This window comes from Haliotis rubra, unplaced genomic scaffold (assembly GCF_003918875.1).
Source record: "Haliotis rubra isolate DU_JTF1 unplaced genomic scaffold, ASM391887v1 Scf22, whole genome shotgun sequence".
NCBI classification, from domain to species: domain Eukaryota; kingdom Metazoa; phylum Mollusca; class Gastropoda; order Lepetellida; family Haliotidae; genus Haliotis; species Haliotis rubra.
In genome coordinates, this window is record NW_025766225.1 from 3,817,484 (window position 1) to 3,843,537 (window position 26,054).

The 26,054-nt window shown below is 40.9% G+C and overlaps 1 protein-coding gene across 2 annotated transcripts; it reads left to right on the top strand.

The window, feature by feature from the left end:
• Window positions 1-2,687: 2,687 nt before the first annotated feature.
• On the top strand, window positions 2,688-11,563 carry LOC124277234 (beta-glucuronidase-like). 2 transcript variants are annotated; one of them, XM_046712882.1, is made up of 12 exons: window positions 2,688-2,907; window positions 3,214-3,390; window positions 3,528-3,703; window positions 5,819-5,961; window positions 6,337-6,533; window positions 7,130-7,270; window positions 7,401-7,576; window positions 8,230-8,379; window positions 9,074-9,158; window positions 9,991-10,167; window positions 10,853-10,988; window positions 11,350-11,563. In XM_046712882.1, exons 1-12 carry the CDS (start codon window positions 2,716-2,718, stop codon window positions 11,466-11,468), a joined length of 1,869 nt encoding a protein of 622 aa, XP_046568838.1. In that variant the 5' UTR covers window positions 2,688-2,715; the 3' UTR covers window positions 11,469-11,563. The 2 variants fall into 2 exon arrangements, with proteins under 2 accessions (XP_046568838.1, XP_046568839.1); XM_046712883.1 differs by having other exon boundaries at window positions 6,340-6,533.
• Window positions 11,564-26,054: the final 14,491 nt, after the last annotated feature.

The window sequence follows — 26,054 nt, forward strand, 5'->3', positions numbered from 1 at the left end:
GTAAGTTGATTTTAGAGTATTATAACAAGGACATCAGATCAGCTAAAGTGATTTCAAGTAGAACAGGCATCCCTTTGTCCACTGTTTAACGTGTTTTGAAAAATATTGCAAATGGATATGGCGTTGAGCACCAGGGAGGCGCAGGTAGGCCCAGAAAATTGACTGTCGGTGACAGGAGGCGGCTTGGTATTCTTGTTTCTAAAAACAAACAAAGGAGTTTAGAAAACATAAGGCTGGATATGATTGATAGAGGAACTGTGGCTGTCTGTAAGGAGACAATTAGAACTGAGATGCATGCAACGGGTTGGCAGAAAAGTCGAGGAATTCCACCACCGATCATGAAACCTGAACAAAAGGAGCGAAGGTTGAACTGGTGCTTACGGCATAGAAATTTTAACTGGGACAATGTGATTTTCTCAGATGAAAGTTCTGTGTGGCTGTTTCCTAATACACTGAAATTCTGGACCAAACAAACTGAAAAACCTGAATCAGCGCCCAAAGTACAGTCCGAAATTTAACGTGTGGGGTGGCATATCTGTGTTAGGGGCAACGTCCCTCTGTGTATTTGAAGGGAATATGAACAGTGAGCGGTACACATATATTCTCGAGGGACATTTACTTCCATCTGCTCACGTGTTCGATGGACATGTTTGGATTTTCCAGCAGGACAACGACCCAAAACATCGTTCAAAGCATTCACAGGCCTGGTTTCGTACCCAAAATATGACATTATTAGATTGGCCAAGCTATAGCCCTGACCTAAATCCAATAGAAAATGTTTTGGGGACTTATGAAGGAAAGTGTCAATAAGAAAAATCTGACAAATATTGCTGAAATGAAAGAGGATATTGGGACAGCATGGACCACGACTTTCTAACTTCTTTGATCAGTAGTATGCCCCGCCGCATTGAAGCGTGCATTGCTGCCCATGGTGACTTGACAAAATATTAACTTTCACCTGTCTTTGAATCTGGAGTTATGTTCTGCTAATATTCACATTTAATACGTGAGTAATGAGTGAAAAAAATTAATAAATGTACAATATTTAAATTCTCAATAATTTCTGATTGTACTGTAGAAGTTGTTGAATCCTGATATTGCTCCAGGTCGAGGTGATTAGGCAATCTGACAATGATATGGTCCAGCACTGGGTTGACGAGTTAGAGCGTGACATTACTGCGGTTGAAGTACATGTGTCAATTAGTAAGTTGAAGTGTAATAAAACAGCAGGTTACGATGGCATTATTAAAGGTCACATGCAACAAAAACATCACTTATTCATGACATATAACATACATTGCTGACTATGAAAAAACATATAAACAAAATTATAAGCGTACAATCGCAAATCAAAAGTGCAATATGAAATTATATAAACAGTTAAATCGGTAATCTGCTGTCATAACATATAAAAAGCTCGCGCCAGTGAAATATCAACAAAACATTAGGAAAATAGCTCACACCAAAGCCTTCACCGAGTATTTATCGGACAACCCGCTTCCAAGCTGCGCGAACCTATTTCACTGCGCATGTGCTTATGAGCACAGCCCAGCGCAGCGCAGCGCAGCCCAGCTGTTGAAACCACTTTTCCCCACAAGCGCTGGGGGAAAATTTGTGAATCGTTTGATTGGTTTTTTCATCACGTTATTTTCCAACTGTATAAGTTGAATTTGCATTTTTGATGATTTGTTTCGGTAAGTCCATACCGAAAGGTATCAGAATCTGCAAAGTTGTGTTTTACGTTGCATGTGACCTTTAATTGGTACATTTTGCAATAGATACACGTTTAAAAGCGCAATTATGAGAGTTGATGGTGAAAATTCTATCATTGGTCCCAGGTTTCATTTACCTTAGTTAGGCTGTTTGTCACCTCACTCAGTTCGACCTGCATGTCGGCGAGTTTCTCGTGCAGCGCGCCACCTTGAATGTTGTCATCGCTGGGTGTCGACCATTCACGTTTGCGTTTCTTCTCTTGCTCCACCTTGTCGTTTAGTATTTTCACACTGTCTTCATCCTCCTCCACATTTTAGGAGTAATAATGCTTCAGAACGTTGTAAATGCAGAACATATTTCAAAGATTAGGCGGAGCCAAGTGGAAGGCAACCTGCTGGACTCGCGCATGCGCATTATTACATAAACGCGGCAGTTACAATAATTATTAGATAAATGTGTCAATAATCATTATTATGTTCACTCACACATTCACCACCTGGGGCAAAATAACTTCAATTTAGTACCTTTCGTTTAACGACGGGCAACACAGTGAGAAATGTTTCGCTTTTTCTTGGCGGCCACCAGGAACATATACAGCATAAGTCTATTTCAGTATTGTTGTTCATTGTTAGTATATTTATTAAAATATTATTTCAAGTCTGACAGTTGTGTTTCAGTAACTGTAGGCAGCTATTCAGTGTATTCTTCTTCGAATATTCGACTCATTTCTGTTGACATTCACGTGACATTAAGGGTTTCGACAAGGAAAACATCGATCAGTTACATACAAGATTGTTGGAGTGAATTGTGCTCCGAAAACAGGTACTCGTATCAGACATAATTTGCCCTTGGATACTGTCCTTGACATCCATATACACAACACAGATAATCGCCAAGCTAAGTATACGGTACAGTATGTTGATTATGTATCTTATCAACCATCAGCCAAGTCATCTAATCTGTGAGTAGGCCCATGTATTATGTTCGATCCGGAGTGACACTATGTGGGCAGGCGTGTGTGTCGTAGTGTTTCTGTGTGTCACGGGCGTTGTGGGGGTGGGGATGCTCTATCCCCGGGACTCTGAGAGTCGGGAGGTCAGGAACCTGGATGGAATGTGGAACTTCCGTGCTGACATGTCCCCTACCAGAAATGCTGGACTGAAGGCGGCTTGGTTCAAACAACCTTTAGCTAAAGTGAGTGCAAGAACAATTCTTAAAGGGTAATCCGCTAGGGTCAGTTGGCAGCCCTTGCAATATTGTGTGACCCGTGTAGATTCTGGGTAAGAAATGGGGCAAGTAACTTTGATTATAAAGTCATATCGACAGTATTTCAGCCACATCGTGACTGTACAAAGTATATGATAGAGACAAATTTATAAACATAACTGTTAACACCACTTGCACCACCTTTTGAGCAGGATGCGCTCACACACTGCGACATCAGATATGATCATGGAATAGTTTCGCCGCTTGTATTTAAGGCGTTTTGTTATTGCCTAGACTGGTCCCGTGATTCCGATGCCTGTCCCCTCCAGCTACAACGATGTGACCCAGGACATCTCTCTGCGGGACTTTGTTGGATGGGTGTGGTACGATCGTGATTTCTTCGTGCCTCAAGACTGGCAGAACCGGAGAGTGGTTCTCCGCTTTGGCAGCGCTAACTACTACGCTATTGTGGTAGGTAAATGAATGGCAGCGTTGAAAGAAAGTTATATATTTCTGTCTGTGAAGTTGACGTTGTCATGTTGTGTTCCGTTCATTGTTTTATCAAGGTGCATACATGGTTATTCAATTTAGCTACTTAATACCTCCAGTGGGTCAACGCTCAGGAGGTGGTTCAACATAACGGAGGCCATCTTCCATTCGAGGCTGAAATCAACAAGTATCTACATTTTGGTGGGAGCAATTTGCTGACTGTGGCCGTGAACAACACTCTTACTCAACACACTCTACCTCCGGGCACCATCCAGTACCAGGCCGACACAGAGAGGTAGGTATCACTATACATCATCCACTTCCAATCAGACACCTGGTGGTATCTATCTGTATACACACCATCCAGTACCAGGCCGACACAAAGTGGTGGGTATCGCATCACTATACATCATCCACTTCCAATCAGACACCTGGTGGTATCTATCTGTATACACACCATCCAGTACCAGGCCGACACAAAGTGGTGGGTATCGCATCACTATACATCATCCACTTCCAATCAGACACCTGGTGGTATCTATCTGTATACACACCATCCAGTACCAGGCCGACACAGAGAGGTGGGTATCACTATACATCATCCACTTCCAATCAGACACCTGGTGGTATCTATCTGTATACACACCATCCAGTACCAGGCCGACACAAAGAGGTGGGTATCGCATCACTATACATCATCCACTTCCAATCAGACACCTGGTGGTATCTATCTGTATACACACCATCCAGTACCAGGCCGACACAGAGAGGTGGGTATCACTATACATCATCCACTTCCAATCAGACACCTGGTGGTATCTATCTGTATACACACCATCCAGTACCAGGCCGACACGAAGAGGTGGGTATCACTATACATCATCCACTTCCAATCAGACACCTGGTGGTATCTATCTGTATACACACCATCCAGTACCAGGCCGACACAGAGAGGTGGGTATCACTATACATCATCCACTTCCCAATCAGACACCTGGTGGTATCTATCTGTATACACACCATCCAGTACCAGGCCGACACAAAGAGGTGGGTATCGCATCACTATACATCATCCACTTCCAATCAGACACCTGGTGGTATCTATCTGGTGGTATCTATCTGTATACACACCATCCAGTACCAGGCCGACACGAAGAGGTGGGTATCACTATACATCATCCACTTCCAATCAGACACCTGGTGGTATCTATCTGTATACACACCATCCAGTACCAGGCCGACACAAAGTGGTGGGTATCGCATCACTATACATCATCCACTTCCAATCAGACACCTGGTGGTATCTATCTGTATACACACCATCCAGTACCAGGCCGACACAAAGTGGTGGGTATCGCATCACTATACATCATCCACTTCCAATCAGACACCTGGTGGTATCTATCTGTATACACACCATCCAGTACCAGGCCGACACAAAGAGAGGTGGGTATCGCATCACTATACATCATCCACTTCCAATCAGACACCTGGTGGTATCTATCTGTATACACACCATCCAGTACCAGGCCGACACGAAGAGGTGGGTATCGCATCACTATACATCATCCACTTCCAATCAGACACCTGGTGGTATCTATCTGTATACACACCATCCAGTACCAGGCCGACACGAAGAGGTGGGTATCGCATCACTATACATCATCCACTTCCAATCAGACACCTGGTGGTATCTATCTGTATACACACCATCCAGTACCAGGCCGACACGAAGAGGTGGGTATCGCATCACTATACATCATCCACTTCCAATCAGACACCTGGTGGTATCTATCTGTATACACACCATCCAGTACCAGGCCGACACGAAGAGGTGGGTATCGCATCACCTATACATCATCATCCACTTCCAATCCAGACACACTGGTGGTATCTATCTATATACATCCACCATCCTGGTGGTATCTATCTCTATACACACCATCCAGTACCAGGCAGACACAAAGTGGTGGGTATCACTATACATCATCCACTTCCAATCAGACACCTGGTGGTATCTATCTGTATACACACCATCCAGTACCAGGCCGACACAAACAGGTAGGTATCACTATACATCATCCACTTCCAATCAGACACCTGGTGGTATCTATCTGTATACACACCATCCAGTACCAGGCAGACACAGAGAGGTGGGTATCGCATCACTATACATCATCCACTTCCAATCAGACACAAAGATGTTGGTCTCTCAATGTTGCCTGGAGAACAATGGTTTAGCAGATCTGTTTTGAGTATTGAAAAACTATTGTTGTACAAAGAGGATTTACAACATTTGTATGTGTTACCTGTAATATATGTTAACATGCATGGTAATTACTTGTTTTGTTGTCATGGTATGCACAATAGCCACCATTCATGGGTAGCTTCTCCGTCTGAAATATTGCAGATATCCAGATGGGTACTTTGTCCAGAATCTCCAGATGGACTTTTTCAACTATGCTGGTATTCATCGCCATGTCCGTTTGTACACGACCCCAACCACCTACATAGATGATGTGACTGTTACAACTAATATCAGTAACGGGAAAGGTTTGTTGAAGGTTAATTACAATAGAGAATCTCACCTGCGGGTTGTCTTTTTTACTTTATTTTAATACTCACGGGCGTTTCCTTAACACGAGATGTTAATGGTTAAAATTCAGAGGCTAGCATGGTTGCATTACCTTGATGCCCAAAAGAGGTATTTTTCTGAAACGTATTTATTTCGAAGAGGAGTGCACACTTATCCTCAATACATGCTGACAGTCAATGTACGTATATCTGCGTTTGATCACTTTTGATATATAGACGATGGAATTCAAAGTATTTAGAAAAGTGGCAAAGTGGATATTTTATTACAATTGTATGTAGCCAAGTCTCATAATGCTTTCCCAAAATGTGCCTTTACATATAACGTGGATGTAGCAGGTATTATGCAGTACCAGATCGACGTTGGTGGTTCTGCCCAGGGTAGCAGTATCAAGGTGGATGTTGAGGACAAGGACGGCAACGTCGTCGGAACATCTACCAACTTCACCGGCACTGTGACCGTGGCTAATGCCAACCTCTGGTACCCCTACACCATGATGCCAAACTCTCCTGCCTATCTCTACACATTAAAGGTAGGTTACCTACGGTAAATGCCTATCTCTCGTACCCATACACCATGAGGCCGCATTCACACTATCCATACAAGCAATGTTCTCTTATGACCTTTACTACATGCTGGTACTACACGCATGATGTGTCCCGCCCATGCCTCCAAATGGGCTAATATATGTTACCCATACACACTGGTGACCCATCTTAAAATCTGCTCTTTCGGAATATGCGTTCCAATATACGCCCGGAGCAGGTTGAACTACATCCATGGTTTAGTGGATACAGCTCTGACGGAACGTCAGTAGAGCGGACTGTCATTAGTTCGATCCCCGGCTAACCAGACCCAAATAAGTTAATTGCTATTTCCCAACATGGTACTCCCGAATCAAAGGGATAAAACAAGAATTTGCTGTTTTGGAAGTTGTATCTGAGCTGGGTATCAGTGCGACATGGTATCTCAGTGGGTTAGCAGTACAAACCCGTTCTTAGTCCTGATTAGCAGCACACAAAAAAACAAAAGCCCAATGATATTCGCTCGTGGGTACAAGTCACGAGTATCTGTAATTAGAAATGGCGCTGTAACTATTGTTAAGGTTTGGAACGTCTTCATTCTCAGATGACCTTGACCTCTAAAGCAGGAACGGATGTGTATCGGCTGCCAGTTGGTATCCGCACCATACAAGTGACAGACTCCCAGGTGCTCATCAACAACAGGCCGTTCTACTGCCATGGAATCGGAAAACACGAGGACGCAGATGTAAGCAGAGTTATAATATTGATGCAGATTCATGACGCGAAAAACGCTTGAAATATATTTCTGAACACCTCAATTAGCAAAGTGTCAGCTATATTATTGTACCTCTCATTGGGAGTGTGTATATTTCTAGATTAGGGGCAGAGGTCTTGACTATGCCACCATTGCAAAGGATTTCAACATGTTCAAGTGGCTGGGAGTCAACTGCTTCCGTACGTCCGTTTATCCATATGCGGAGGAGATCATGGACCAGGCTGACCAGGAAGGAATCATGGTCATTGACGAGAGTCCAGGTATCGGCATCACACAGTAAGTCCTACACTGGAGCAACATAGGCTTGACGGAAAACCTTTCACAAGGGATATACTCATGGGGATTGAAAACCTTTGACCACAAGGTGAATGAGTGAGTCATTTTGCAGCTATTCGAGGCTAGAAAAACTAAATATTTTCCTCTGGAAATAAATATAGAATAAATGTGAGACAAGGATAACAAAACCTGCAGTCAATTATCACAGTAAACAGTATAGATTGTCATTCATAAATTCTAAAATGTACATACGCATTCAAATACGCTAAAATAGAATAATTAGAAACGGTATTGAAAAGTTAAGAATTAGTTTGAACTGTATAAAAATCCACACATTCCAACAAAAGGTGCTCTAGTGTCCTAGGACTGTGACACGGAATACATGGAGGGGAATCCTCTCCCTTCAATAACAGTGAGTGAGTATAATGAGAGTGCATGTACTCATGAGGGTCGTCCTCATCTGTTTTAAACAGACATCCGTGTCTCATGTTATAAACTGGAGTCCCCGTGGCGCCGCTGTATAACCTGACACACTACACACTGTATACCTGATGATGAGATTTACACACATCTCACAAGTGTAGTACTAGGAAGTTAATCTAACCGGCCGAGTTCGGCGTCGTTAAACAACATTCACTCCATTGTTATTTCAGGGATGAAAACTTCAGCAACACATCTCTGTTCCATCATCTCGAAGTGATGGATGAGCTTGTGAGACGGGACAAGAACCGTCCTGCCGTCATGATGTGGTCTGTCGCTAATGAGCCAGGAAGTGACAAGGGCATTTCTATACCATATTTCAAGTGAGTGACATTGTATATCTAACTAGCTGTAAAATATTATCCCCGCCACGATGTGGATACGGAACTCGTCCGTCCTTCTGTCATTCCACTTCTCGATGGTAACACATTTTCTCAAAGTCTATTTAAATTAGACATAGTTTACTCATAATGTTAGTGGTCACGTTCTCAAAAAGAGTTGAATAATTGGTGGTTTAGATTCATTATGCACAGAGCTATGACTCTTGCTTCTAGCTTTTTGACTTGTCAACATTATGGACAGGTTATATCAGAAACTACTGAATTTAATGGATGGAATTGTACTGAACGTTTCAAGAATGTGTTGTTTAAATCCGATGACCCCTCAGGACCCCTCCATTCTCCAAGGGGCGGTGGGGTAGCCTAGTGGTTAAAGCGTTCGCTCGTCACGCCGAAGACCTGGGTCGATTCCCCACATGGGTACAATGTGTGAAGCCCATTTCTGGTGTCCTCCGCCGCGATATTGCTGGAATATTGCGTAAAACTAAACTCACTCACTCACTCCATTCTCCGATTGTGTTAATCCTGTTTGTTGTGTATGCTTTAAAAATTCAGGTAAACACTTCAAAATGTAATGTGCCCGTTGGTGAGAGATAGTAATAACGCCCTTTCCCTGTTAGCTCTAGATCTGATCTCATGCATATAGTACCGTCACGATATTCTGATATATTCTCTTCAGGTCAGTTATTGGACATACAAGAAGCCTTGACCCTACAAGACCTGTCTCTTTTGTGTCGAACAAAAACTACATTGATGATAAGGCAGTGAGTGAAATATTCAAATGTACTATTAGTGTACGTAACCACCCTATAGTGAGTGAGTGATTTTGGTTTTACGCCGCTTTTAGCAATATTCCAGCAATATCACGGCGGGGAACACCAGAAATGGGCTTAACACATTGTACACATGTGGGGAATCGAACCCGGGTCTTCGGCGTGACGAGCGAACGCCTTAACCACTAGGCTAGCCAACCGCCTGTCAATATAAGGTGGTTAGGGCGGTGAGGTAGCCTAGTGGCGAAAGTGTTCGCTCGTCACGCCGAAGGAGAGGGTTCGATTCCCCATATGTGTACAATGTGTAGATATACAATGTCCCTGTCGTGATATTGCTAGAATGTTGCTAAAAGCGGCGTAAAACTCAGTCAGTCCTTATATTGACCCAACTTGACCCTTGACCATGGCTGCTAACAGCTCCTGTGACACCACATGACAGAAAAAAATAACGTATCAGTTATATGGTGTACTTTGTATTTGAAGTCTTACACTAAAAAACACCCATTTTATTTCACATAATTCTCAGATGCACGCACATTGAGGTTTGGGGCATATATGACTGTGCCATAGCCGGTAGTTGGCGCTGATACTAAATGTGACACAGAGTCGGTCAGGCCTGATTCATGGAATTGTCATTAGGTCGTTTTCAGTAGAAGCATATGTCCTAACGCCCTGCTCGATACAGGCCTGTCTAACGGGGCTGTGTTTACTGCGGGAGTATATACTAGTACCTGTGTCATGTTACGGGGTCATCTTGCAAGTGTTACTGCGGTGTTTTTCATATAGCGCCATGCGGAATTTAATGTATTACATCTTCGTCTAGGTCCAGTTTGTAGACATCATTTGTTTCAACCGCTACTATGCTTGGTACACTGACACGGGTCACACAGAGGTCATTCAGGTCCAAATGGCAAGTGACATGGACGGATGGAGAAGCAAGTACAACAAGCCACTGTTTGTCACTGAATATGGAGCAGGGTCTGTTGCTGGCTTGCACAGAGTAAGTAGAACAAACCAGAGTCTGCCACTTAATATGGTGCAGGGTCCGTTGCTGGGTTGCACAGAGTAAGTAGAACAAGCCAGCGTTTGTCACTGAATAGGGAGCAGGGTCCGTTGCTGGGTTGCACAGAGTAAGTAGAACAAGCCACTGTTTGTCACTGAATAGGGAGCAGGGTCTGTTGCTGGGTTGCACAGAGTGAGTAGGACAAGCCAGTGTCACTGAATAGGGAGCTGGGTCTGTTGCTGGGTTGCACAGAGTGAGTAGGACAAGCCAGTGTCACTGAATAGGGAGCTGGGTCTGTTGCTGGGTTGCACAGAGTGAGTAGGGCAAGCCAGTGTCACTGAATATGGAGCTGGGTCTGTTGCTGGGTTGCACAGAGTGAGTAGGACAAGCCAGTGTCACTGAATATGGAGCAGGTTCTGCTGCAGGTTCCAACTCACTGGGTAGGAATAGGTTGGAATTGCCCATACACTTGCTTGCTAACTGCGTGTGAGTCTGCACCGAAACGTCGCTCTTCGTTGTAAATTAAGAAGTTGTTATATATCCTTAGTTACCCTGTAGTATATTCCAGAACTTCCCAAATACAGCACACCACCTCATGACTATCCACATACACAATATATTACACTTGGGACATTGATACACAATGAATACCACTGTCACTGTCTCTAAATTGTACTTTCAGGATCCATCGTCTGCATTTACAGAAGAATACCAAGTGGACTTCATGGCCGAATACCACAAGCAGTTTGACTCAAGGATTGGAAAAGATTTAGTTGGAGAAATGGTGTGGACGTTTTCTGACTTCATAACGGCTCAGGGTAAGTGGTCTTAATGTAACTGTAGGTACACTTCACACCTTAATTTATTTGGGGCTTTGGACAGAAAGAATTCATTATGGAGTAGGGTTTTCTTTAACAGTAGTTTTTGTTTGTTTGTTTGTTTGTTGTTTAACGCCGCACAGCGACCTGTACTGTAAATAATCGAGTCGAGACCAGGCAACAGCGTAGCATCGATCTATGCAAATGGGATCCGTTGACATGTCAACCAAGTCGGAGACCTATATGGCTGAAATAATCCTTAATGTGACGTAAAATCGAAGACATTTTGTCCTGTAAGACTTGACTTCGATAGTCGTGATCGAGGTCGGTATTAAGGTTATATTACAGTCATGGGTTTCAGGTGTCAAGCGGGTAGTGGGCAACAAGAAGGGAGTTCTCACCCGTCAACGTCAACCCAAACCTGCTGCCTTCCTCCTCCGTCAGAGGTACCAAGCCTTGATAAACAGAACAGCTCACTGACTTCAAATGCATGGACAGACAATATAAGAATACATGTACATGGGTTAATTTCTATGATTTTTAGTAACATTGTGACTGTAACAACCAACGCAAAATAATCATGTGAATACTAATAGCCACATCAGATGATTGGTTATAAAACTCTCTCTCTCTATATATATATACTCTTCAAAAAAAAAAAGAAACTTGACATAGGACAAATTTGGATTTTAGGAAAATATTTGACACAAACCAATCCATGCTGAATCCCAGCATGTGGGGGAATGGTTGCCGACGACAAAACGTTTGAAAAAAGAAACCTTTTACAAAAGCGTAACGTTACACTCACGTCTGTAGTGAATCGCTAACGCGCACCCTACACGAAATTGTGTATCACCCTGTGCTGAAGCCTATGACTGTAGGCTTTAAAAAGCCACATCAATGGTACTCCACATGCATTGCTTTAAGCCACTATACAGATGCTCAACGACACAACGCCATAGGCCGTTTATAAAGACGGACATCGCGTGTCCAGACATACCATCTCAAACCTATGGACCCGATACAAAAATACTGGGATTGTTAACGTCAGACCCAGGTCAGGTCGACCTGGAGTTACTACCGCCGCCCAGGATCGCTACATCTGCTTGAGACATTTTCGTTCAAACACCACGGCCGCATCATCCACAACAATCCAAATCCCTGGACTGCTCCGAATCTACGACAGTGCGCAATTGCCTATGAAAAGCCAGACTTTTTGTCAGAAGACCAGTTCAACGTCACGTCGTTCCCTACATCAACGTGATCTTTGGAGCATGACAATGCTCGACCTCACGTTGCACGTGTTTGACTGGTCTTCTTCCAGCAAAACAATGTTCAGTTGTTTCCTTGGCCTTCTTGATCACCGGATTTGTCCCCCATTGAACATCTATGGGATACTCTTGATCGACGCTTGCGCCAGCGTAATCCACCACCTCAGACACTAGAAGAACTGCACACAGCACTTCAGCAAGTGTATCAAAACATTCCTCAAGACAGCATTCGGCATTCGGCTGCCAAGCTGTTATCAATGCTCATGGTGGTCACACTAGATACTGACTTTTTACTCCGACAAAGTGGCTTTATTAGCCCTCTGTGGTTTTACCAAACACTTCCTGGATAATCATGTTTTGGAAATTTGTAAAGTGATGATTTTATTGTAACTCAGCAATGATGTCATGTTTGAATCAGTTATATCCACTCAGTAAGTAAACTCCAAAACAGCATGTCAAGTTTCTTTTGGTGAAGAGTATATATATCCTGTGCCCTTTTTGGTAGCTAGACGTCTATCACTTAAAAAGAGACACAAATGTTGAATGAGGAACTTGTATGACGTTAGAGGTATGCATCGGGATATCGGAGCTTCTGCACAAACTTGAGTTTGATATATATCCTGTCTGTTATCTCTCTTTCTCTCTCTCTCTCTATATATACATATATGTATATATAATGTCCCTCTGTGTGTGTGTGTAAATATAATTTTGCGACGGATCAAAGAAGAATATTTCATTAAAATATTAAGACCACAACTTAATGTTTGATGAAATAATTGATCAATTCTATTACATGTGTCCATCCTACAGCTTGCCCTATTGTGACGTCATATCATTGTTATATCACTGCGATTGTGACATCAGAACGTCACAACTGTCATCTACTCCCTGAAGAAAGGAACATGTAGGAGTGAAATTGGCTCTGTGGTTTTAAAAAAAAAATCTATATAAATATATCATAGTGCACATACGTCCACCACTATTGTTAATAACTATGACGTCAAAAACATGATGACGCCACAAACGTAACCTTACTATCACCTGTGACTACGTTTTACCTCGTCCGCTTATGTAAACTGGTTCCCAGCTCCCTTTGCGCGCCACCTTGCACTAAAGCTCGGAGCCGGTATATACCGCCATTTAAAACGCTCTGTTCGTCTATTTGACGTCACATTCGGATTGGTCAAGCTGGAGTCAGTCTGTACATTGACGTCACGCTGAAAGATCTGGGAGCCAGTACGATACGTTTTTTTATAAAAAAGAGAAACGACAATTGAATTCTAAGGCCAGCCAAAAATTATATTCAAATTTGTATTTATTTGGGTTTTCATGTTTTCCATATAGACTAGCTAATGTCCATGATGCGCTCTTCAGTTGCGTGTTGAACAGCGGCACAAAACTGAAACCATACCTCAAATATTATGCCATTGTCGAGATGTTCACACACTGAACAATGGAAATATACCTTTGTTCCTTAGATATGCGTATATAGGCACGATTTATCCTCTCTTTTGGCAGTCCCACTTTTGGCAGTCAATTTTCACACCTGGTTAACGAGCTAGAACAGTTGTCCCACTTTTGGCAGTCAATTTTCACACCTGGTTAATGAGCTAGAACAGTTGTCCCACTTTTGGCAGTCAATTTTCACACCTGATTAACGAGCTAGAACAGTTGTCCCACTTTTGGCAGACAATTTTCACACCTGGTTAACGAGCTAGAACAGTTGTCCCGGTGTTGGCAGTTTATGACTCGCACCTCATAATTAGCCCTTTGACACCTCGTGAATGAGTCTAAATTGATTTAATCAACTCCTATGTAGAGTGATGAAGAGACCAGAATAACAAAGAATATTATTGGTGATGATTATTTTATTCGCAAAACATTTGCACAGTATTTCTAATGTTCAATCACACCAGCCAGCACACTGCCACAAGCAGAAAGATGATGCCAACGCTCTTTCACAGATCATAAACTCAAGTCCAAGATTAAAAAGTCTGGCAGAGGTTTCCTCCACTCGCCGACGCTTGGATTCAAGCTGCATCACATGTACTTGTTTATTAGAGTGTTCAGACTTGAAGAGAATGATCAATTCAAAAATGTTCAAGAGAGTCTTCACTGCTCTTCTGAACAAACGGCTGTTGCAGCCCTCACAACTGTTATTAGTTTTGGATGTCTCACGTATGTAGTGAGTGAATGAGTGAGTGAGTTAATATTTAACGTCACATCGGCAATATTGCAGCCATATCGTGGCGAAAACAAGCCATACAATAAAAAGTAGAAACCACGTATGTAGTAATTCCAGATGTTGAGGGGAAATTGTCCACTGATCCACGTGTCCAGGAAGGATTTGTTGAAGTTGCGGAATAGAGCCTGACCAAAAAAGGGAATATATACTGGCCACATAAAGAAACTGTGCACACAGAAAATATAAAGATAGGCAGACAGCGTCTTTATACATACATAAAGGTGTGAACATAGCACGTATTGGAGACAATCAAACGCTCATGCAGGTGCGAGGCGACGTGACGTCATTGATGACAACATGTGAAACTCAGAAATTGCTGTCACTGTCGAAAGCTGCAGTGAGTATCTTTATCTCAACCCTTTTATTGTGCCGTGGGGACGTACATCCCCACCTGGGACCTCTTATCCATACTGATCTGAAAATAATTCATCTAAATGTTATAAGTTTGAAAGAAAATGTAGATATATTAGAAGTAGAGTGAGCGAGTGAGTTAATATTTAACGTCTCATCGGCAATATCTCAGCCATATCGTGACGAAAACAATTTATACAATAAAAAGTGAAAACATTTTGAAGATTAAAACCTGTTGACGATGGACAGTAAAAATACTAGAAAATCTTTGGTCATTCAAACGTTCACAAATTCACATGAGAAGTCACATGCACATCATGCCAAGATGAACATCTGCTCAACGTCATGAAGCCATTGGAATGGTTCGAGCAGGCATGAGCCAACAACAGGTGGCAGCACATTTCCAATGCCATCGTAATACGATATCTGCATTGGTCAGGCGTTCTGGAAACAGTAATGACGTCGCCGACCACCCACGTTCTGGGTGTCCCCGAGTAACGACGCCATGACAGGACAGATGGATTCGGGTGCCTCATCTCAGACACAGGTTCCAGAAGGCAGTGACCACGTCCCAAACCATTCCCTAGGCCTTCAATGCTCATTTGGTAGCCTATATGCGTCGTCGATGCACTGCTGTGCTTCACACGCATGATGGTCATACCCGTTTTTGACTTGTGACTTCGACGTGTGACCCCCTACTCAATTTTGAACTTCTGACGTCATCGTTACGGATATTGTTCATGTTCTTTTGACATGTTGTTGTGGCCCGATACTTTTGCTTATAAAGTGTCTACATCATTTCGTCTTTTCTGTGTTGTATTCCAAATCTGAAGGAACGTTCTGTGTGCACAGTTTCTTTATGTGGCTAGTATACATCCCTACGTCTCTAACCACATTGTGCACGGTAGTTTCGAAATCCACAATCAAGGTCTTGATACTGGTTTTCTTGTCCGGAAGTAAGCTGAACAATTCAGGCAAACTTCCGTATGAATGATGTGAGTGGATAACATTGAGTTGGTAAAACATCTTAGGGAAGATCTTCAAGGTTCCATTCATCGAAACAGTCTCGCTTACACAAAGTCTGGCAAAATCTGAACTGGTTCCAAAGACAGGAAATTCTGTTTCCATCCACCTCACTGTCTGTAAGTACAAAATCATCACCAGTCTCGGTCTTTGTCCACTCTGTCTGTTTCAAGTCTGTCGCCGCCTGGGGGGTTTGAGGTAGCTTCTTGGCTCGCTGTCTATACAAACTCGACTTGCTGCAAAAAAATCTTGAACCATAATGCCCCTGTCGGCCATAATGCTATCCTGTTTCTCAAACATACCATGTGATGGGTCCAGCAAAGCAGACTGCTCCACTATCTGTCTGTCACTTGCTGACCCCTCATATGATTCACTAATAAATGAAACTGCCCCTCTGGGTGTGCAGCCAATCATGGTTTTTAATGTGTTCTGATGTTTATAGCTGGACCATGTCATGCTCTGGGCATCTACATGCGATGGCTTTTTGATAGGAATCTCTGTTGCATCCAAATGACTCTGGTGTTTGTGAATTTCTTACCGAAATCTGTTGGCATGTGATCATCAACTGTTGCTCTTGTTGGCCATATCTGTAGTTCTTTCAGTTTGAAATATAATACATTGATCCATGTTAATCCGATCTGAGAAACAGTGGATGATGATATGCCAAACAGAAAGCTTAATTCGACGTCATCTTTGGCCTGTCTTAATTTCATTAATGTTAGAAACAACTGGTCTTTTGGATGCAACATTTCACAACGATAGTTCAGTTTGAAAACTACTGGACCAAGCGAGTGAAAGAAAAAACATAAAGTGCTCATAATCACGAAAACCAGAATAGTACAAAACAGCTTTGGGATTATTGATATATGCTTCTATTGAAGAATGTCCTAACAAAGTGCACTGAGCAGACTGAGAGTTACTTCGGCATATTTCGGCATATTTCTACAGGCTCATCCAAGTTATCTGTGCTAATATCAATATCCTCTCTGGTACCCATTACCACCTCTTCCGATTCATCCCATATAGCTTGGTCAGCTTATTCTTCCTTGAGTTGATGTGCTCTATTTGGTCGAGATGGTATGCACGATGTATAAGGGAAGACGACTTCGTTCACCAGATTTAACATAAGATACCAAAACATGAAAGGTAACAATTTTATTGAATTTAAAACACAAATGGCATTGGTTTTTAACTCTAAACACTCAGTAGGAAACTATAAATTGAACTTCGTACTAACTATAATCTTACTACTTATATCAAAAGGCATTGAAACTAAAGTTAAATTGATGTAAAAATTATATGTAGATGTACCTCCAATTTCTCTGAACATTACTTCTAGAATTTACTAATAATATTAAATTATATAAAACTTAGTTTCCAAGGCTTCCTTGAGTGATTCTTCAGTCGGAAGCTTCAGGCTTGTCATCGTTTTTATGGGTCCTTAAAAAGATCAATAAAACACAAAGCAACAAGAACAAATATTAAACAAAAAACCATGCAATAATCATAATGAAATTAATTTGAGAAAATGGAATAAATAAACAATGGTTGAAGACACTTGTATGATTTGTGTGTAATTTGCTCTAAAGTTGAGAACATAATCTTGATACAATTTTTTTTAATTTGAATTCACTGAAAACACTGATCAAACATGCTTCTATAAACATGCTCCTTTGAAATACAGCAATTATGTTCAGATATAGATCTGCACCTAGTTTTAAATCATAATATACAATAATTTTCAAGATATCACATCTAAATATCATTCCTTTGTATTCTATTTCTGTAACTCTTTCATCATTATTCTCAGCTGAACGAACATGTTTACGTAACAAACATATATATTTGGGGCAAAATACAAGGTAATAGTGTGTCATTCTTAACAAAAATAACACCGTATTTTACGAACCTAATAATGTATCCACGAAATCACCATCGGCAATGTGGGCCCGTCAGATGACATCGATTGTACCTGGTTTCCAAAGGTTCTTCGTCCACACATCAAATCTTCTTACGGCAACGCGCCATTTCTGTCGCAGGTCAGGGTCTGAGGGGTATTTGTGTCCCCCAATATTATTTTTGTAACCTGGAACATGTTTGCACCACTGTCAACCTAGTTACCGATACGAGAGACTATAAAAGCTGACTTCCGGTTTAGCGCTTTAACCTCTAGTACACCCGCGCCACCTAGCGTGAAAATTTTGGCGGTGTCTCCCATTAGAACGTGCTGTACTCACACATTAAGAGATTTAAAAATAAAACATAAAAGTTAAGGAATGTGAATACTCTTTTTATTAGACATTATTATTTTGCAATAAAATTGCGTTATAAATAGTAGTCTTTTCCAAATAAATAACCTTAAAAAACCCCAAAACAATTGTTTGCAAACAAACATGGCCGCTATTAGGCTAACCCAGATCAAGGCCAATGACCTAGTTGACGGTGACCTAACAGGAGTGAGAAGAATTTTACCGCCCTTGAATTCCTACAACCTCTTTTTTTAAAGACATAAATCGAGAGCTTATTTTTCTATTATGGAATACCATACATCATACAACAGGCTTGAAACCTCCAAGACATCTACTTTGACAACTTCTGGAATGGTGGGCAAACAAATGCGTATCTGATAGTTGGACAGGAGTCCCCCCATCAGAGACATCCAACCTTGTGTAAAGTTGAATACTTTCTTTACTCAGTGTTTGAATCCAAAGAGAGAAACTGGGTTAGTTTGATTCATTCTCACTATAGATCTATCTATCTCCGATACAATGTCATGGCTGCTTTTTGTGGGAGAAAAACCAAAGCTGGCATTGGTTGTGGACGGTTTTTGTCTCATTTTTTAAATTTTTTAAATTTCCACTTCATGTTTTACGTGTTTTATACATGATGCCCTCCAGACATTGAAATACACACATATATGTATAATATTTTCTATACATTGTCAAAAGCACAAACACCAACTTCCACCACATGTTAAACATGTTATGTGTTCAACGTTATCCCATATTGTCAAAAAATATAAGCATCAATTTCCACTTGATGCTAAACATGTTGTATATATAACATTTGTTTGTTGTTAAAACTGAATTCGGAGAAATAGAATCAGCAAGATACCGACTAAAGGTGTTACCTGAAAGTGTGACAAGTGACTCTGCCACGGCGTCCATGTCATAGAACCAGGCACAATATTCCGGGCACAAAAATGGTCAATCAATAAACAGTTACTCTTCAATTAATGAGTAACAACATCAGTCCATCAATAAATTGTTGTCAAACCCTTGTAACTCCACCACTCTGCCCACTCATCCTGAGCCTCAGACTGCCACCATGATGCCACATTCTATGCCGTAAATGGGGTGGGGGTGTAATCGCAAAACTTGTTGTCTTTAGTCATTTTCAAAGGGTGTGTGTGTGTGTTTGTGTGTGAAACCCAAACACCCCCACACACCATCTGGATCCGCGAATGTATTCCACTTCAACATCTCGAATGACTCCTCTGTCAGTCGACCATCTGCTCCAAAGAGGCGTATTCTTCCCATTGACTCGGATTCCGACTAGAGTTATCCTTCTTGGAACTGCTGTACTCTACTGGGACCATTGACGTGACTGTAACACGCCTTCTACAGAACAAAATGTTGAATAATCTTCAAACCTGTTGAGTTTCATGACAGAAAACTTTTCCTAGATGTATTCGTGGGATGGTTGTCTTTTAGATTTCCCAACTTTTAACAGTTGACTTCCCCAAAAATTGACAGGCTTTTGCGAAAGTGTTAAAGCGAGCGATATACATGTACACAGCCTTACGTGAGTACTGGGATCGATTCATACTTCTTCTTCAAAATAAAAACAGATATATTCTTCGATCTTGGTTCTTCTGAGTTTATTTCGACTGCCATCATTTCACACATCATCTCATGACGTCACCATTTTCTACACATCACGCATTACGTAATCATTTCCTGCACACACAGAAACTATTTCTAAACAAAAATGAGACTAATTATCATTGTGGTCCCTAGTATGGTGATCTACCTTCAGTTGTTGGCGATGTATAGTCTGTTTTTATATTGTATCTTCCTCTATTGTTAAAGTATTTTAGATTTAGTTACTAGTTTTAAATATATCTCTGTTGTCTAGTTGTTTTCACTGTCCTTTGTCGATAAATATTTAAAATTGATTACCTTGTTTTCATCGCTATATGGCTGTAATATTGCCGATGCGATGTAAAATTTTAACTCACTTACTCACTCAATTATCATTGTGACAATGGTTGTCTGCTGACTGATGTAAATATAACAAAATATATTCATGTCAGATTATATTATAAAATATAATAATGAGTGTCTATTTTCACATACAGCAGAAAGTCTTTACATCGGAAAAATTACCTCCATAACTTGCAAATCAAGATTAGTCATGTTATGATTACTGAAGCGCTCGTAAAATATTCATAAAGTGGCTAAAATTAAAATCTCATTATATAACAATGCGTTTCAACACAACATCGTCACCCGTCACTAAGACACACGTCAGTCGTGAATGAACGATGTTCAGGCGCACTGACATGATCAAATAACGTTTAGATAGCTGTTATTAAGTTCAATGATATGGCATTTAAAAGATAAAGCAAATAGACTTACTTTTATTTCATGAATAAAATATATGCTTACTTATTTTCCCTTCATAAGTAAACGTTTTCTCGAAAATTCATGCGTCAAGAACTGTGTCAGACATAGCGCTCGCATGCTATTAACATTCACAAAGTCCGTATGTAAACGTAATTATCTCGTTTCCGAATGTAATACGTGACTGGTGTCTGGCGGCAAAACAAACAAAACAATGTGGTGTTTCTTTGCCCATTGGATAAGTCCGAGAGAGACGTGAATCTTATGCCATCATATACAACAAGTAGAGGTGAATCTGCATCGCCGCCTGCAACATGTGTCACGAAAAGTCTTGAAAATGTCCGTGTTGGACCAACCCGTCTCAGACACAGTCCCATCAACACCCGGGGACACTCCGGCCAACAACTCCTCTGTCATACGCTGACCGGGAAAGATGAAATACGGTGGAATGGAGTTTTCGGTAGCACTGACAGCGTCGATTAAAGTCACAGTTTCAGATATACAGTAAATATTATAAATGGAGTTATGAGAGACGGTTAATAATTATATATCACAGAGCAATATATTGGAAGCATATGAGTAGATAAACTGACAATTGAACTTAAAAAAATATATATAAAAAATTTTAACATGAGATGTTAAACTTATTTAAATAAACTTTGCCGGCGTCTTATAAGGGTTTTAAAGCAGTTTTTGGCACGTACGTTTATAAGATCTTGAAAGCTTAAAAGGAGTGATGACTTCTCAGGTTCCGATAAGAGGGTAAAACGTGGCATGAAAACTTTTCTGATGTTAAAAGGTCTTCTCTTAAATCGTCGTAAAGTGGACATTTCAATAAAATACTGTTCCGATTCAACTCGATTTGGGCAGTGAAAACATATCTCTGTAGGTTCGATTCCTTCATAACGGCCGGTTTCTATACGCGGAGGCGCTGTACCCGTCCTGAACAAAACGAGGGCACGTCTGTGAGACTGGGAGGTGTTAAAACATAGGCCTCTGTTATATCGAATATTGATTTATGGATTCTGTAGCACAGGCCCTCGTCACAGGCCCCCACTGCGGGTCAGAAAATCGATAAACTAGGCCCCGGTTTAGTATCAACACCCCCTACTATATAATACATAAAGGTTCATCACAGAAATACGGTGACATGATCGAAAACCGGACAATTACGCACATGTCAATGAATATATCGTATTTTAAAGGTCTCACAAGTATCAAAAAGCTTTTGTCCATATCTCCGATATAGACCTTTCCAATAAGTTCTTATCTCCCCCTGCTTTATTATACCCCCTTGAGAACTCTTTCGCAAGAAGAGATAGAACGGCGCTTGACGTTCACTTCCGGAGATGTTTTTTTTTGAAAATGAACGGAACGAACACGAAACAGCGACATTACTGCACCGTCTGCTCCAACTATGGAGGAAAGGAGATAGAAGGACGGGTAGTGACACTACATAGATTTCCAGCAAATGAATTATTGAAGAAAGCTTGGATTCGGCGGCTCAAATTGGTGAAAAAAAATTACAAACACAAGACCACCCAACGTCTTTGTTCTGAGCACTTCAGGGATGGACATTTCAGACGGAACTTAATACCATCCATTTTCGGGAGAAAGACGTTTAACACATACCAGGTAAAGTCAACATAAACATTACACACACGTTCTCAATTTTCGTGTTTTCAGACACTTGAGAAACATTCATTTCTCTATATTTTTTTGGTACACTTACAGAATACCGGATACCTACCAGCCATATTGTTTAGTGTGACGTCACCCTAAACCTAAACCTTACCCTAATCCTTAACCCTAACCCTTACCCTAACCCTAAACCTTACCCTAACCCCTACCCTAACCCTAAACTTTACCCTAACCCTAACCAAAAGTAAACTCGCGTGCTTTCAAAGATGGCGGAAGGTATAATAATAATAATAATAATGGCACTTATATTGCGCTATATCCACGCCATGAAGGTATGCTCAAAGCGCATTGCCTCAAACGATGGAAACAGAGGCAGTTGAGTTCTCCACAATGGTATGAGTTATGTATCTTTTACGTATAGTCCTTGAAAAGGTAGGATTTAAGACTGGATTTAAAAGTTTCAAGAGATGGAATCAACTTCAGTGATTCGGGTAGAGAGTTCCACAGAGTAGCGGCTGAGACAGAAAAGGATCTGGAGCCGAAAGTTTTAAGTTTGGTGACAGGCACCCGAAGGAGCTGTTGTTGACTAGGTATCCGGTATTCTAACCCTAAACCTTACCCTAACCCTAACCCTAACCAAAAGTAAACTCGCGTGCTTTCAAAGATGGCGGAAGGTATCCGGTATTCTGTAATCTTACCATTTTTTTATATAATGTTTAGTGTCAACCTTCGGACAGAGAATATAACTACATGTATTTGGCAATGATCATGACTGATCTGAAAGGAGATTCATCACAATTTTCGGAAAGAGCTCCGCCCGTACCCCCCCACCCCCATGAAAAACCAAATTACGAACTAACAGGCATACCTCACCCTAAATATAAATTCAGTGAACTAGAACAGGTATAAAAACAGTCAGTGAACTTATTTCAGTGTTGGAATAATACACCGTGGAAGGACTCCTGGAGCAAATATGTACTAGGTAAAAAAGTGGGGTACATGCGGAACACTTTCCCAATTTTTTGGCTAGTCATGGGAATGGACACCATTCGTAAGGATGTGTGGCTCAGTCATTGTGAACTTTTTTATTTATGAAATTTTCAGTTTGAACACGGCTCTAATGAGAGTACCATACCAAGGGAGGCAGCCAAACCAACAGGTGACTGTGGAAACGGGAATGAGCATTCTGTGTCAGACCATCAGCAGATTAATTTGAAGTCCTCGGGATCAAGGGTGGAAGCTTCAGTCGTCATGCATGACTATTGTGGACAGATTGAAGATCATATCACAAGTCAGCTTGTAAACAAGTGTGAACAGACTGATTTTCATCCTGTAGGTATTGATGCATCCACTCAGACAGATATCTTGGATAGTTTCTATATGACTGTTTCAACACAAACATTGAATGATGCTATCGAAATTCCGATATCAAAGCCCAAAATGGTTAGTGTGGAAATTCAGTGTAACAAGCCTGTGCTAACATATGAAGATGTCTCCTGCAGTGAAAAATTCTCATTTTACACAGGAATCCCTAACCCAGGAGTGTTTAAAGCCTTATTTGATGAGATGGATGATGCCATAGAGCATAGAGTTATCATTGACTGTACAGAAATATTTACCGAAACACCACAGTCCCTGACAAATAGGACCCTCCTTTACTCCAATTATAAGTCGCATATGACTTACAAATCGTTGATTGGTATTAGTCCTGCTGGGGTAATAACGTTTGTATCTGACCTTTGGTGTGGCAGTACCAGTGATAAACAGATTACCAAATTGTGTGGTTTGCTACATCTGTGTGAACCTGGGGATTCCATAATGGCTGATAAAGGATTTCCCATTTCGGATCTGACTACTCCCCTTAGGAGTGAAATTACACATCCACCTTTTAAGACAAAAAGGTTTTTACGAAGAGAAGTGGAAGAAACAAGACGCATTGCAAATTTAAGAATTTACGTTGAAATGGCAATTAAACGTGTGAAGAATTTCAGGATTGTACAGGGGGTCATTCCAATTACTTTGGCAAAGAAAGTCACAAAAATTTGGAAAGTGTGTGTTCACTTGACAAACCTTCAGCCTCCACTTGTTGGCAAGAAGTAATAATACTGAGAAATTTGCACTGTTGAGCTGTGTGCTTTGTATTTCCAAATCCAGCGCAAGGTAGTGTGGTCCTGTGTATATAACTGAGGTCACAAATCAGTTGAAGTTAATCAAGGTTAAGTGCAGAGTCCTTGGATGAATGATGGTGTTTGGAAGTTGAGTCCTGAGAGTTTCTATGACATTAGTCCTTCCCCACAAAGAAGCACCTGTGGCACATGTGGTCTCACCTTATGGAAGTGAGTTTGTTCAAAATTGCGTCTGTTAACCCAGCAAAAAATGGGTACCCGGTGGTGAGATAAGTCATGTGACTATTAACCTTCTAGCGCCTCACAGGCAGCTTGGGTTATCTGGGGCAATGTAATAAGCAGATTCACATTACAGCGCCCAGTGAGCAACTAGTGAGATGGATACTAGGTGCTATGTAAATGAGTTATTATTATTATTATTATTAAGGTATATCACCCAAACTCAACCATCAGCTGTCTGATTCAGACCATAACATGTGGTCCAAAGGAATTCTAATTTAAACACTGGAATATTAGTTTGCATCTATAATCATGATTATGTAACTAGTCCGGTTCATGTTATTCTTACCAATGTCTCCTGGTTAAACTATTCAATCATACTATGTGATTCATGTATTGGTCCAAATAAAACTGACTTTTACATTTTTCAACAGCATTTCAGTTATCTCTGATTTGACATTTACGACAGGACACACCTGGTACTATGTGAAAATTGAGAGCTCTGGCTTATACCGATGAATTATTGGCTGCTTTTAGCATTGCACCCTTCCCTCACTTACTTACTGTATTAGGACAGAACTTTTCTGTTGTAAACATTTCATGCACCCATAGGTCTTGTGTGTGCCTTTCTGCTTTTATCAGGTCGGACTTCCATCTAATTAATAATAGTAATAATAGCTCAGTCAGTCACTGAGACACTTGAACATACATATATAACTCACTCACACTGACCTAAGACACATTAAGCTTACTTAGGAAACAAGTTATTTCTTCATCACTTTCAGTGCCAGCATCTGGGAAACAGCATGTACACTGAAGTAACAACCCTTAATTGATTAGGCTTTCCAAGCCAGGGATTGAACAGTTGAATTCTACAACTGTCAATAACTAAAATTAACAGTTGGTAATAGAAATGAAACACAGATTCACTTATAACAGATACGTTTTAATGTCATAAAGCCCTTACTTCAACATTTGTAATGGTAATCATTTCACTGAGTGACATTGCAAGTAATGATATGAAGTATTTCACAAACAAAGACCTGGGGGAAAAGACAGGAAAATGTTTACATTATTATTGAAATGTGAAATAGCTTAAGAACTAAAATTCACATAAGTAGTAAAATTTACATAAAACCACTCAGTGAACGAAACTTTGAATAGTATGTGTTATCAATTCATACATTTTGTCAAGCTTGAATGAAAATGTTTGAAGTGAATAGTCACTATACATGTAGTTTTAAGGAAAGAATCTAAACCAACCACAGTACTCTGGTTTTAACATGATATAATGGACATAGTGTATGTGTACATTTAAAGTCGTTCATGTCCTTACACAGGATGCAAACTCTTTCCTCGTTTCACACGAGTTGTGAAAAGCTCTGGCAGAATGGCTTTAATATAAAAGTCATTGAGTAGAGAGAGGCAGCCCTCCCAGAATCTTGAATCAAAGTGTATTCTTTCCACATGACAATCCTTCAGAGTCCATATGAAAAAATCACACCAGTTCATTTGGGATAGAGCCATTTGTCCTTGTATTTGGTAATAGTATGTGTGGCCAACTT